This window comes from Oryctolagus cuniculus, chromosome 1, assembly GCF_964237555.1.
Source record: "Oryctolagus cuniculus chromosome 1, mOryCun1.1, whole genome shotgun sequence".
Lineage (NCBI taxonomy): Eukaryota > Metazoa > Chordata > Mammalia > Lagomorpha > Leporidae > Oryctolagus > Oryctolagus cuniculus.
The window spans coordinates 76991347-77006502 of NC_091432.1; the positions used below are offsets into that span (position 1 = coordinate 76991347).

General features: G+C 40.9%; 1 protein-coding gene across 5 annotated transcripts in view; it reads left to right on the forward strand.

Annotated features, from left to right (window-relative positions):
- The window catches only part of CCDC83 (coiled-coil domain containing 83), a 68666-nt gene that overhangs the window by 30203 nt on the left and 23307 nt on the right, over window positions 1-15156 (forward strand). For 4 of the 5 annotated variants that reach the window (XM_008263084.3, XM_002708468.5, XM_070076436.1 and 1 more), the window contains exons 5-6: window positions 1883-2050; window positions 10890-10981. In XM_008263084.3, the coding sequence (XP_008261306.1) occupies window positions 1883-2050; window positions 10890-10981 (260 nt within the window). The remainder of the gene's footprint in view (window positions 1-1882; window positions 2051-10889; window positions 10982-15156) is intronic. The other variant, XM_008263087.4, reaches the window with a different exon arrangement.

Sequence of the window (15156 nt, forward strand, 5' to 3'; positions counted from 1 at the left end):
GGGAGAAGGGTTCTAAGAAAAAAGAACAGGGGCCTGTGCTGTGGCGTAGCTGGTAAAGCCGCCGCCTGCAGTGCTGTCATCCCATATGTGCACTTGTTCGAGTCCTGGCTGCTTCACTTCCAATCCAGCTTTCTGCTCTGGACTGGGAAAGCAGTGGAAGATAGCCCAAGTAATTGGGCCCCTGCACCTGCGTGGAGACCTGGAAGAAGTTCCTGGCTCCTAGCTTTGGATTGGCGCAACTCTGGCCATTGTAGCCAATTGGGGAGTGAACCAGCAGATAGAAGACCTCTCTCTCTCTCTCTCTCTCTCTCTCTCTCTCTCCCCCTCTCTGTAACTCTGCCTTTCAAGCAAATAAATAAATCTTAAAAAAAAAAAAAAAAGAAAAGAAAACAGAACAGCAACCACTACATCCATGTGTCTTTCAAAATCTTGAGTGACATATACCAACCCTCACTTCAAAGCTGAATGCCGCACAGTGGTAAGACAGCAGCAGTCTGTTCCAGTGAGAGGCCTGCTGCCCATCTGTGTTATAGTAGTGTTACTAATTGTTTCTTGACCCTAACAAGCACCATCTCTTAAGAAAATTTAAAATACCTTATGTACAACTCTGGAAAAAGACACATCTAGAGTCTTTCTGAACCTTTGCACTAAAGAACATCCCTCTGGCCTGACTGGAGTGCTTCAGCCACTCAATAAACTTTTATTGAGCACCAAGTAACTGGTGGATTTATGGAGATGAGTAAAATGTGGTCTTACTTCAAGGGGCTTTCAAACAAGGTGATGTGTGGGAGTGAGCTAAGCAACCACTAAGTCCACTAGACTTGGCTCTTTGTAATGCTTCCTTTTCCACAATATTCAGTGGCATGATATTCAGGCCTAAAGATTTTAAAGATGTATTTATTTGAAGAGCAGAGTGATAGAGAAAGGGAGCAGGAGAAGGAGAGAGTGGTGGGAGGAGAGGGAGAGAGAGGGACAGAGATATCTTCTATCTGCTAGTTCACTTCACAAATGCCTGCAACAACCAGATCTGGGCCAGGTTGAAAACAAGAGCCAGGAACTCCATCCTGGTCTCCCATTTGGGTGGCAAGGGGACAAGCACTTGGGCCATCCTCTACTGCTTTCTCAGACACATTAGCAGGGAGCTAGATTGGAAGTGGAGCAGCCAGGACTGCAACTGATGCCAGCATCGTAAACAGCAGCTTAACCTGCTATGCCACAACACCAGCACTCAGGCCTAAAGATGTGCCAGGGCATACTGAAAGTTTATATGTTTGACATGGTTCAATATTTGTACATATTTAATTGGGGAACTTGTCTTTCACTCTAAAGTTTTAGTAAGGTGGGGAGAGAAGAAGATGTGCTATTATGACTATCATTTACTATCACTTAACACAACGGAAGTCCAAGCAAATGAACTATTGATGACTGAATCAAACAATTTACTTACAAAAATAGTTGCCAAAGACCTAGGAAGGATATAAGTTAAAAATCACTTTTTCCCAGTGGCATAGTGGCCAGAAAAAAATGATAATTTATTAATTAAAAATACGTTTTATAAAATGTGATCTACAAAATAGGACCCCTGTTAAGCTACCACATGAATAATTTAAACTTGTGGATTCCTAGGTAAATGGGTTAATTATTAAATCTTCCGGCCACAGCCCCAAAGCACACATCTATTTTATAACCAGAAATAGATTTTGAATCAGGGATAAATAATAGTTTAAATAGTTTAGGCTCTCTTAAATTGTAGATATAAAATAGTACTTATGAGCTTAACAGTATTTTCATATCAGATCTTTACTTCATAAAAGCAATTGCAACACATAATGGTTGCAAAGGCAATATAAATGATGTGATGTCTTGATTTTCTTCTCAACAGATATGCGCACACAAATAAGTAATGCTGAGAAACTATTTCTTGAAAAACTCAGTGAAAAGGAATATTGGGAAGAGTACAAGAATGTAGGGAGTGATCAACATGCTAAACTCATTATATCCTTACAAAATGACATCAATAAAGTCAAAGAGAATGCAGAGAAAATGTCAGGTCAGTTGCAACTAAGCTAGTTCAAGTTCCATAAAAAATCTTTAAAGGGCATACATTTGGTGGAGGAAAAACATGGGTACTCTTTGAATCATCCTTTACTCTCTGCTGGCTGCACAAGCTGCTATGAGCCCAAGGGGAAAGGTGGAGGAAGGCAGTACAGAAATGATCCCAGGACACCGATGAAACTGAGAAGAGGAAGTAAAGAGATGGGGGAAGCTGGAAAGATGCTTGACTCAGTGGGTGGTGTCTCTGTGCTCCTACTCCTGTGTCTGGGGCAGTTTCACTGTGGTAGGAGGATCCTGGGGAAAGGTTATATTAGAAAGAATTCACCTGGGGCAAACGAAGACAAAATCCCCAAGTAAATTAAGTTGCAGTCAGGAAAAAAAAAAATGAAGAACAAACATGAGATACAAAGGGAATAGGGCTTGGAGTAAGATATAGCCTTGGGCATTATGAGGCTTTACTAGAACTGGATCTGGGCAGGATAAGGCCACTTGTCACTGAGGTAAGTATAGTGGATTAAAATAACAACAGATACCCAGAAACAGGAAAGTCAAAGAACAGACTAAACAGAGACAATCCAGCCCAAAAAGCTCTGTAGGTGTATGATAGTCCAGAAGCCAGTTGGTGATGTTGCCCTGTGTTGAGGAAGGGGTCCTGTGTAGTGGTCCCCATAATCTCCTGCCAGGGCACTTATCAGAGAGCCCTGCCTCTGGACTCATTCTTATGTCAGTGACTCAGTTCAAGACCTCTGCACCACAGTCATATTGTAAATTTGGCCTCATGTCCATCTAAGCTTGGAGTTCCAACTTCTCAAAAGGTTCTTAATAATAGACAAAGTGTCTGCCAACTCCCACTCTATCCTCCACCAGCCCACTCAGGTCCTCTCCCTGGAGAAAATGACCATTACCAGTTTCTTGGGTAGCCATCCAAGATGTCTCCTACAGGTACAATTTCTCATTTGCTTTTTCATACAATACAAATATCCTTACAAATCAGTACACATTGATACTGCCTCATTCCTCAAATGGCTATACTGTTTTGTTGTGGTGTAAGTTTCTTAACCTGTCCCCTATTTATAAGCATTTAGGTTGTTTCTAGTCTTTCATAACTATAAACAATGCTGCAATCTCCTTGTGTTTACATGATTTCACTTAAGTGAGTTTCTGAAGTATAATAGCTAGGCCAAACAGCCTGTTGATTTTTATTTTGATCAGCGTGGTCCTCCATGAATGTGATACCATGTTGTCCTCCTACCAGGGTGACTGAGGTTGCCTATTTCCCCACATCTTCAACATCTCATATGTAGAAAACTTTGCAACTTTAACTTCCATTACTTTCATTAAAAGTGACTCTGCTTATGTCTTTTCATTAGTTCAAGTGCTACATTGAGTTTCCTTTTCTGTGAACCACACACATACTTGACCCACTTTTCTAGCATGTTGTAGCATTCTTTACATTTTAAAGAGAATAGCTCCTTACCTATGATATAAATTGCAAATATTTGTCCCACTACTCATTATTCTTTTGTTTGTGCTTTCTGTGTTTGTGTGCTTTTTATAAAATGAGGAAATTCTGTACTTTTATAGTGCCCAATTTATCAGTCTTTGATTTTATTATTTATGAGGTTATAAATAAAATCTCCAGTATTTTCTTCTAGAATTATTATGTTTGTTTTCATATTTTTAAATTTTTTACTTATATAAAGGGAACAAATTTCATGTATTTCATATATACAGTTTTAAGAGCTGTGATATTTCCCACACTGCCTTTTCCCTCCTTTGCTCCCAACCTACTGTTTATATATTTAAGTCTTTGTTTTTGTGTAAGGTAGGAATCCAACACTATTTTTTCCCCAGATGGTTTTCCAGTTATCCCAACATCATTTATCAAGTAATCAATATTTACCCTAACTTTATCATACTTTAATTTCTTATATGTACCTTGGTCTCTCTCTACAATTTTCACTCAGTTCCAATGATCTATGTATCTGTGCACCAGAATGATACTTTTTTTAAAAAGTTAAAAATTATTCTGATGTGTTTAGAAATTTTTAAATATTTCAGCCAGTATTTCTTCACTTTTCATTTTTAAAGTAGAAAGAGTAATCTTCTCATAAAAACTGAATCCATTTGATCATTTGGATGATTTCTTTGAATGGAAAGTGTTCATGTTATCATGTCCAACTTTACAGTGGCAATAACACATATTGAATTATTTCTTGGTCAGAATATGGGGTATAGCTGATTTTAGAGGCCATTAGAAGATTATTGCTATGAACTTGTCTTAGTTCCCATTAGTTTTAGGCACTTTTTCTAACTGTGAATGTAGCAGCAGCCACTTTGCCCAGGAACAATTAAAATGCCTCAGGGGCCAGTAATTGGACACAAGGAATATGGCCAGGACTTTAAACTGATCTGAAGCCTTAATAGCATTATCTTCACCTTTTCTTCCTTCTCCTCCCTTCTACATGGGCACCCATCTTCAATTATTTTTCTGGAAAGTCTCCTCCAGTACTTGTGATCATGGGGTTTGTGTTAGGCTGCTTCACTTACAAGGAAAGGAGATTGACTCAGACTGTTTTAAGGAAAAGAAGGATTTATTATTAGTGAAATTTGCTATCCAAATAAAAATATTTTATTCTCAGTTGAAAATGAGGTGGCAATAAAAGGTACACATGCTTCCAAGTGAAATGAGTCACCATGAAGACTTGCAACATGATGAAGCAGAAAACCTGGTTCACACTCCTGACCACTGAATTCCAGTCTATGAAAGAAGTTGAAGAAGCCAAGGAGAGATTACTAGAAACTAGGGCACAGTTTTTTGAAAGAGCTGTTGGTGTGCTCTAAGTCCCCTAAAAGAGCAGGTAAAGAGAAATTCTCCCCTTAAATCAAGATGGAAGATCTTGAAGGAAACAGACTATTTAATGTGTTTCCCTTGCAGTTTGAGGGATGTTGAGATCTAGTTTATCACTCATCCTTGAAAAATCTAAGGAAGAACTAGTTTTTTTTTTTTTTTAATTTGACAGGTAGAGTTATAGACAGAGAGAGGATAGAGAGACAGAGAAAAAGGTCTTCTCTCTGTTGGTTCACTCCCCAAAAGGCCACCATGGCCGGTGCTGCACCATTCCGAAGCCAGGAGCCAGGTGCTTCCCCCTGGTCTCCCATGTGGGCGCAGGGCCCAAGCACTTGGGCCATCCTCCACTAAGGATGCCACAGCAGAGAGCTGGACTGGAAGAAGAGTAACGGGGACTGGAACCAGCATCCATATGGGATGCTGGCGCAGCAGGCGGAGGGTCAACCAAGTGAGCCATGGCGCTGGTCCCGCAAGAACGAGTTTGGAGAGCTACCCATTCTTTTGGAATACAGAGCAAGTAGCTGGTGGCCTGGGCCAGGCCTTCATCCCCTGGAGTGAGTGTTTTTATAAACCTGTTAAAGAACCTACACAAACAGTCCCATTAGAGAAGGAGAGAGCCATAAGTGCCAGCAAGGACCATAAAGTTGGACAGGAGCTTGAGCCAGTGTCAGACAAGTTGAGGGTTTTCTTGCCCATTTCTATGCTCCCCTCTTCCCTTCAGCCCTAAGAGAGGAGGCACGGAAACTCAGTAACAATAGGCACATACTAGGAAAGAGAAATCACCATAATTTTGAAATGAAAGCTTTGATTATTGCAAATAATTGGATATATTAATTCCTTTTGAGAAGGGTTTTAAACCACAAAGTAACCAGAAAAGTCATGAATCTGCTATATTTTATTGAAAGGGAATCACCACCCTCAGAGCATGAATGTTAAAGGGAAGAGAAGGGTGGGTGTTTGGCACAGTGGGTAAGCCATCACTTGGGGCTCCCACATCCTGTATCAAGTGCCTGGATTCAAGTCCAGACTCTGCTGTTGTTGATTCCAGCTTCCTGCTAATACGTACCATGAGAGGCAGCAGTAGTGTTTCAAGGAGCTGGGTGCCTGCTACACATCTGGGAGATCAGGATTGATTGCCTGGCTGTCAGCATTTGGAGAGTAAACCAGCAGATGGGAGGTATCTCTCTCTCACGCGCGCTCTCTCTTTCTCTCTCAAAAAGAGTGTGGTGGGAAGGGCAGGGCAGACAAAACTCAAGTTGCTTGACCTCCCATGAACCACGCTTGTGTATGTTACACTTATAAGTGAAGAACAGGAGAACTAAATACAGACTCTGAATAGAGAGACTTCTGGATTGGCTCCTCCCTACATTTATCTCAGGATCTGTGACCTCTTCTCATGACAACTATGCTCTATCCTGTGTGCCTCTCTCCATTCTCTTCTTTCCCATGTGCCATTGCTTGTTGTATTCTCCAGTCCACATTCTGAATCAAGCTTGTTTCCTCATCCACCCATTCAGTGATGACCAAAGACTTTTGTCTGTGTCCTTTCATAAGTCACTGGTCAGCCTTAGCACAGATGGTACTATGGTCCAGCACAGATAGTCAGCTGTCCAAACTGTTTCTGTTGAGGAGCTATCCCTGAGCTCTGGGAGGCATAAGGAGAAAGCTCCTGGGCTGCTCCTCTGAACTTCAGCTAGAAGGGGTACTGGGGTACTGGGTATACAAAAGAGTCACTGAAATATCCAGGCCAAGGTTACTTGTTCTCAATAAAGGAAAAGGAACCTTAGATTAGGCCCAGAAAAACAGAAAAAGTGGGGCTGTTACTTGTCAGTAGATAGTTCAGTCATAGAGCATCTTGATTTTTATACTTTACCAATACTCAAAGTTCTTTGTACGCTAAAAGCAAATGTTAAAACTTAGGTTCAAGTCTACTTATAAAAAGGAACATGATGAAATTTTTTTAAAGTACTGTCTGAAGATTAATCATTAATTCTTATAGTACAATACATTAAGGACAGAAGTCCTACATGGGAAGCAAGTGCACAGTGACCCCTGTTGTTGATTTAACAATTGACAGTCTTATTTATGATGTCAGTAATCACCTGAGCCTCTTGTCATGAGCTGCCAAGGCTATGGAAGCCTCTTGAGTTCACAAACTCTGACCTTATTTAGACAAGGCCATCATCAAAGTGGAAGTTCTCTCCTCCCTTCAGAGAAAGGTACCTCCTTCTTTGATGACCCCTTCTTTCCACCGAGATCTCACTCACAGAGATCTTTCATTTAGGTCATTTTTGCCACAGTGTCTTGGCTTTCCATTCTTGAGATACTCTCACGGGCTTTTTAGCCAGATCTGAATGCCTTAAGGGCTGATTCTGAGGTCAGAGTGCTGTTTAGGGCATTTGTCATTCTATGAGTCTGCTGTGTATCCCACTTCCCATGTTGGATTGTTCCCGCCTTTTTAATTCTATCAGTTATTAGCAGACACTGGTCTTGTTTATGTGATCCCATTGACACTTAATCCTATCTTTATGATCAGTTATGAACTTAAAACTGATCACTTTAACTAGTAAGGTGGCATTGGTACCTGCCAACTTAATAGGATTTGGATTCCCATGGCAAGTTTTTAGCTTTACCTTGGGGGTAAGCATGACTTAAAATTTAAAAAAAAAATTTATTTGAGGGTCTGGTGCTGTGGTGTAGAGGGTTAAGCTGCCACCTGCAGTGCCAGCATCCCATTTGGGTGTCTGTTCAAGACTTGGCTGCTCCACTTCCGATCCAGCTCTCTGCAATGGCCTGGAAAAGATGGAAAAGATGGCCAAAGTCCTTGGGCCTTTGCACCCATGTGGGAGACCCAGAAGAAGCTCCTGGCTCCTGGCTTTGGATCGGCACAGCTCTGGCTGTTGCAGCCAACCGGGAAGTGAACCAGTGGATGGAAGACCTTTCTTTCTGTCTTTCCTTCTCTCGGTGTAACTGACTTTCAAATAAATAATTATATCTTTAAAAAATTTATTTGAGAGGAAGAAGGACCACAAAGAGAAAGCTCCCATCTGCTGGTTTACTCCTCAAATGCCCACAATGGCCAGGGCAGGGCCAAGCCAAAACTGGAAGCTGGGAACCCAATGTAGGTCTCAAGGAATTCAGTTACTTGAGCCATCATTGCTGCCTCCTAGGAAGGCAATTAGTTGTGAAGTCAGGAACTGGAGCCAGGTTTGGAGCCAGCTTTGGAGACATGTCCACATTAGACAGGGAATCAGAGTATCCAGGAGTCTTGGAGCACAAAGTCATAATCTCACAAGCTCCTACCAGCGGTGTTTCAAACTCTTACAAGAAGGAGACTCTTACACACTCCTGCTGTCTTTGGCTACATTCACAAGTGAATGGTGAACAGTTGTTACTGAGAGCATTACTGAAATCACAAAGGTTACCTGCTTGAAGAAAAATAAAATTTTATGTGGAACTTGGAACAGTACCAAATGTTAAAATTGCCTTTTCAGTATAATGTGGCAATAGAACAACTTCAGTCAGAGCATATCTGGTCATCTATTTTTTATGACACAGTCAAGAGTTAATATTTAATGTTATTCTCCAGGTTTTATGATTTCTTTCTGAAACTAAGAATGTAAAATCCATGGCAGCTGAACTCCTGATCCCTCACAACTTTTCAATTGGTCGTTGTGTTTCAGTGGGCAGAAGTTTCATATAAATAACCTAATGGTGAAGGTCCTAAATAAAAAGAAAAGACATTCCATCGGAAATGAGATTAGAAGAATTAAGTATTCAAGTGATTACTTTAAATGAAAGGGAGAAAAATACAGGTTATATGGATGGATGGATATAGATAGGAATAATAAAGATTTCCACTCCTTATTTTCCAGATGTGAAGTTAGACTAGCTCCTAGAACCTAATGAAGTCTCTTGTTTATAAATCACGGCTGCAGCCACTCTAGTTCAACTCTATCAGTTAAGGAAACTACCCTCTCCTGACCCCCTTTATCAGTGATTGCACCTCTTGGGAGAACTCTCCCCTTCTCTCTTCTTATTCCTACTCCCCTCTCCACCAAAACTGCCACTAAGAGCCATCATTTGCTGCTGCTGCCGCCGCTGCTGCTGCTCTGTGCTGAAGCTGCAGATTGCTGCCCAGCAAAGACATGCAGTTTGCCAGATCTAATTTCCTTCAAAATATTTTGTCAGTATCCTGTTGCAGGGATACAGTAACAGAAAGATACAGTCCAGAAGTTTTTATTTCTGCTCTCAGAGTTTTCATCTGATAGTGGAAATAGTTAGGCAGGTACAAAGTATAGACAAGGGCTGAATCATTCAGTCCGGGCGTCTGGCTCCCTAGTTCTGGATGTAGCTTGCCTTAGCCTGGCTCCTGGTCTGATTGAAAGACCTGCAGATCTCCTGTAGCAGAAAATACCTAGGACTTCTACTTTGGCTTCTTTGGTCTAAGAAGAAAATCTGCTTTGCAAGAGTGTCCTAAATGGCAGTTAGAGTCTATAGCACTTCAAGACTTTTTTTTTTTTTTCATTACAGAAGTTTAATGAGACTATGTGGACCTATCAAGAAATCTAGCAACCATGATTTTCAACATTATTTGTGTGGGGAAATACTTCCTGACTTCCAAATAATTATCCTGCATATGTTATAAGTAATGCACAACTAGTGGGGACATAAAAGATGAGAAGTTATAATAAATTATAGCCAACTTTGATTAGTCTCAGATTAACCTATTTGGCATACTACACATTCCTCCTATTTCACATTGCTGACTGCTTCACTTGATTCAGTCTCTCCTCAAATCTTACCTCCTCAAAAAAGCTTTCTTCTGTCACCCTATCTAAAATAAAGAATTTTAATTTTTCTTCATGCACACATCACTACCTGAAATATTTATTTACTTATTTACTTACGATCTTCCTTCCCCATGAGAATGTGCCTGTGACAATGGACAAAGGTTGTATCTGTCAAAATCAGCAATATTCCAGTGTGTTCAATTGTGTCTGGCATGTGGAAGGAGTTTGTCAATTATTGTTGGGGTGGGGGGGACTAACTGGACTCACTTATCCAGCTTTACTTCTCTCTACTCTAACATAGCCTTAATGCCACTGGACTACATTTTCCTTTAAAAGGAGGCATTGAGTACATAAGCAACTTTCATGACCTAAAATTTTTTGATTCTTTGTTCTCTCAATAATGACATTTACAAGCATAAGCAAGTTTGTAGACTCTCAAGGATAGGGAACGTCTGGCCCGTGGCCTACATGTGGCCAGTGAAATCATTTGGTCTGGCCCTGCCAAAGAAACTGCAGGCAGGAATCAAAACTCAATAAATCTATAGCAGGCTAATTTTTAAGCTGACAATTTTGTATGGCCCATGAATGATGTCACAAATATCGAAATGGCCCTTCTCAGACAAAAGCTTCCCAGCCCTGGGAGAACCCTGCACATCATCTCATCTCACGTTCTTGTCTGAACTCAAGCTCAGCTGAGCCAGGTCTACTGACTTTCACCGCCCTGCCTACTGCTCACTTTCCTCTTCTGATTCGGTCTTTCCTGCCCTGGGAAATGCATGCCAAGAACACTGGAAATCTAGTTAGATGGAGTCAGATGTACAGGATGTTACTCAAGCAGATAATAAAATCTTTTTATTCCTGTTGTGGGTCATGAGTTGTGTGATCTGAAAAGTAGACTGTCACACAAGTACCAAAGTGATTGAAATTCTCTTTTGGAGACACAATCCTATGACAATACAGACATTCTCTGGAGAGAATGTTAGTAGGTGTTAGTAAGGTGTTAGTAAATTATTGGAGCATTTCAATAATTTCCAAATTATTGGAGGAACTAGATGTACTAAAAAATACTCTGAAATTTTAGGGAAAAATACATAGAAAACAGAGGTAAGGATCACAGAAAGTGAAATTGACCAGTATCATAATTTTACTGAGGAGTGGTCTCACTAAGGCTTCTAATTTTCTTCTTAAAGAACAGTATAAAATCACTCTGGAAGATGCTAGAAAGAGAATAATCAGAGAAACTTTGTTGCAACTGGACCGAAAAAAGGAATGGGCCACACAGGTATATTTCAATTTTTAAAAAAACATATTTTTTAGTGGTATGTTGGTAGTTTAGAACTTGATTCTGAAGTTAAGCAGTTTGAATCTGAATCACAGTTCTTTGCTTATTGGCTGTATAATTACATTTTCTACTTATTTTGGGGGGTTTCTGTTTCCTAGTCTATAAAATGGAGGTAATAAAAGCATTTTCCTTAAAGAGATGGAGTAAAGATTGAATACGATGATTCAACTAGAATAGTTTCTCACAAAAAGTAAGAGTTCAGTTATTATTTTCAGTTATTTTAAAAGTATATTAATAGGCCAGCGCCGTGGCTCAATAGGCTAATCCTCCACCTGTGGCACTGGCACACTGGGTTCTAGTCCTGGTTGGGGCACTGGATTCTGTCCTGGTTGCCCCTCTTCCAGGCCAGCTCTCTGCCGTGGCCTGGGAAGGCAGTGGAGGATGGCCCAAGTCCTTGGGCCCTGCACCCCATGGGAGACCAGGAGAAGCACCTGGCTCCTGCCTTCGGATCAGCACAGTGCACTGGCCGTAGCGCACTGGCTGCGGTGGCCACTGGAGGGTGAACCAATGGCAAAAAAAAGGAAGACCTTTCTCTCTGTCTCTCTCTGTCACTGTCCACTCTGCCTGTCAAAAACAAGTATATTAATAATGGCTATATTAATATAAAAGTTTTGGATGAATTATGAAATGAAATGTAACTACTCTAAAAAGTACTTCCTTATATATTTGAACTTAGGAGAATATACTTTATATTCCTGGTGCTTTAAAAATTCAGTATATGAGGGTACTTCAAAACTTCATGGGGGACAACACTGTGGCATAGTGGGTAAAGACACTGCCTACAGTGCCCGTCTCCCATATGGGTGCTGGTTTGAGTCCCGGCTGCTCCACTTCTGATACAACTCTCTGCTATGGCCTGTGAAAGCAGTAGAAGATGTCCAGATCCCTGGGCTCCTGTACCCACATAGAAGACCTGGAAGAGGCTCCTGGATCCTGACTTCGGATCTGTCCAGCTCCAGCCGTTGCGGCCATTTGGAGAGTGAACCAGCAGATGGAAGACCTCTCTCCCTCTCTCTCTTTCTCTCTCTCTCTCTGCCTCTGCCTTTCTGTAACTCTGCATTTCAAATAAATAAGTACATCTTTAAAAAATTCACAGAAATAAAATTAAAATATATTTATTTTAGGGCAAAAAATTTTTGAAACCCATGCATAATTTCTTCAGAATATGCATTTTCCATGAGTTTTTTTTTAAGATGTACTTATTTATTTGAAAAGCAGAGAGAGAGAGAGAGAGAAACAGGAAGAGAGAGATAGAGATCTTCCATCCATTGGTTCACTCCTCAAATGGCCAAAATGCCAGGGCTTGGCCAGGCCAAAGCCAGGAGCCTAGAACTATATCTGGACATCCCACATGGGTGGCAGGAACCCAGGTACTTGGGCCATCTTCTACTGCCTTCTAAGATACAGTAGAGGGAGCTGGATTAGATGTGGGGCAGTTGGGACTCAAACTAGTAGTCAGATATGGGATGCAGGCATCTCAACCATCGGCTTAACCTGATGTGCCACAACAGTCTCCTTTCCATGAACTTTTGAAGTATATTCATACAAAACATTTTTGAGGTATAATTTCCAATTTTATATGTTCTCTATTTTTGGTTTGTTTTACACAGTCCTTCTCCTGTTTCCAAACTAGCTCCTAAATCAGTGAGTGCCTAACAGGAATTGTCTTCATCTGGGACGCCCCTTCTTCAGAATCATGAACAGCTGGTCTTTTAAAAAGTTCTTTACAGAATGTCAGTTGTTGGTCTTGTTCTTACAGTGTTATGCTCCCCACTGCATGGTTTTTACTAATTTTCACAAATACAGAGGATTTGCAGGACTGACCAATGGTTTGTGTGCCCAAGCAATTTGACCATTTTGTGACTGAATATGATGAACTCAACCATTCAGTGATCTGATTAAAATTCATATGTAAATCAAATAAGCATATAGCTTTAAGTATATATCATGAGGACTGTTCCAAATACTCTTTCAAGCATTTTACACTTAAGTCTCTCAGCAATTCTGCAAGGTGTAGGAATTTACTAATGAGGACTTGTGTGTGTGTGTGTGTGTGTGTGTGCGTTTTCCCAGAGCAAATGAGATAATTCAGATTCAGTTTATGAGGCTGAAGCAGTGTTGTGGTGCAGCTGCTTGGGATGCTCGCATCCCATATCATAGTGCCAATTCAAGCCCCAGCTGCTGGGCTAATGATCTAGCTTCCTGCTATGGTGCTGGGAAGCAACGGAGAATGGCTCAAATACTTGAGTTCCTGACACCCATGTGGGAGACCTAGATGGAGTTCCTGGCTCCTGGCTTCAACCTGGCCTAACTCTGGCTATTGAAGTCCTTTGAGGAGTGACCCAATGGATAAAAAAATCAATGTCTGTCTGTCTCTCTTTCTCTGCCTTTCAAATAAATAAATCCTTTTAAAAATTCAGGAATTCTTCAGATTATAGCTTATTATCATTATACTATATGTTTTTTCCACATAGTGTCAATCAGAATTTGCCTCATTTTAGCTGGCTATTTTAATGTATAAACTTCCTATAATTCAGTACTGTGCAACCTCAGCCGCACACTGGAGCCATCTGAGAAATAGTCTTTTTTTTTTTTTTTTTTTTTTTTTTTTTTTTTTTTTTTTTTTAAGGCAGAGTGGACAGTGAGAGAGAGAAAGGTCTTCCTTTTCCATTGGTTCACCCCACAATGGCCGCTGCAGCCAGCGTACCACGCTGATCCGAAGCCAGGAGCCAGGTGCTTCTCCTGGTCTCCCATGCGGGTGCAGGGCCATCCTCCACTGCACTCCCTGGCCACAGCAGAGAGCTGGCCTGGAAGAGGGGCAACCGGGACAGAATCCGGCGTCCCGACCAGGACTAGAAAGAACCCGGTGTGCCGGCACTGCAGGCGGAGGATTAGCCTATTGAACCCCAGCGCCAGCCGAGAAATAGTCTTAACCCAGGTGGTATCTATATTCTTCCCATAGTGCTGCCAATGTAATTGTCCCAGAATATTGCCTGGGCTTCTGGATTTTTCAAAGCTTCCAGATTTGAGTTCTAAGGTTGAAACTACTACACCATTTTCAGCAAACTAAGCTATTAGCCAATTAGCTTCAGCTAGAAGCTGTCTTCATCTTCTGTTCAAATAAAATTCTATGCTGGAAGAAACTAGAATTATTACCTGTGGCTATAGTATAAAAATTCCTAGGAAACATATGTCCACTTTTAGTTTAATAAGCATGATTAAATGATTTTTAATTGTAAACCTTCCAGTTCTAAGACTTAGCAAATTTACACTTAACATACTTTTAAATTATTTTTATCCATGTTTATGATCTAGTATATTTTGCCTAATTTCTCTTGATTGTGACCTTCAGTTGCTGAATATTGAATTATAACACGATATCCATATAAAGCATCCCAGAGAAATACAGTGTCATCAACCATAAAATTCTTTTCAGGTTGGCGGGGGGAGAGAGGAAGAGAATATCATTATGTTTTTAGAACTGTGTCTACAAAACACCTGAATCTGTTAAAAATTGATTAATGTCGCTGGCATAGCAGGCAAAGCCATGGCCTGCAACACCATCCCACATGGGTGCTGATTTGAAACCCAGCTGCTCCACTTATGATCCAATTCCCTGCTTATGTGCCTGGGAAAGCAGTGGAAGATGGCCCAAAGTCCTTGGGGCCTTGCACTCATCTGAGACCTGGAACAAGCTCCTGGATCCTGGCTTTGACCTGGCATGGCCTGGCCCAGCCAAGTTATTAGGGCCATTTTGGGAAGTGAACCAGCAGATTGAAGCTTCTCCTTCTCTCTCTCCGTAACTCTTTCAAATAAATACATCTTTTAAAAAATTAGTTAAAAATTAAAAAACCTAAAGTAATTGAAAATGAATTCATATTTTAATGACCCAACTAATACTTTTCATCTTTTTTCTGTAAAGTGCCTTTCTTCAGGAGATTGTGTAGCTATCTATGGCCTGCTACTTTAAAACCACTTGCTATTAGGTTTGCAAATGTGCACACTGTTATGAATGACAGGCAGAAATTTTTCAAATTTAAAAGATGTATTGGGGCCAGCACTGTGGTGTAGTAAGCTTAGCCTCCGCCTGCAGTGCCAGCATCCCATGGGGGTGC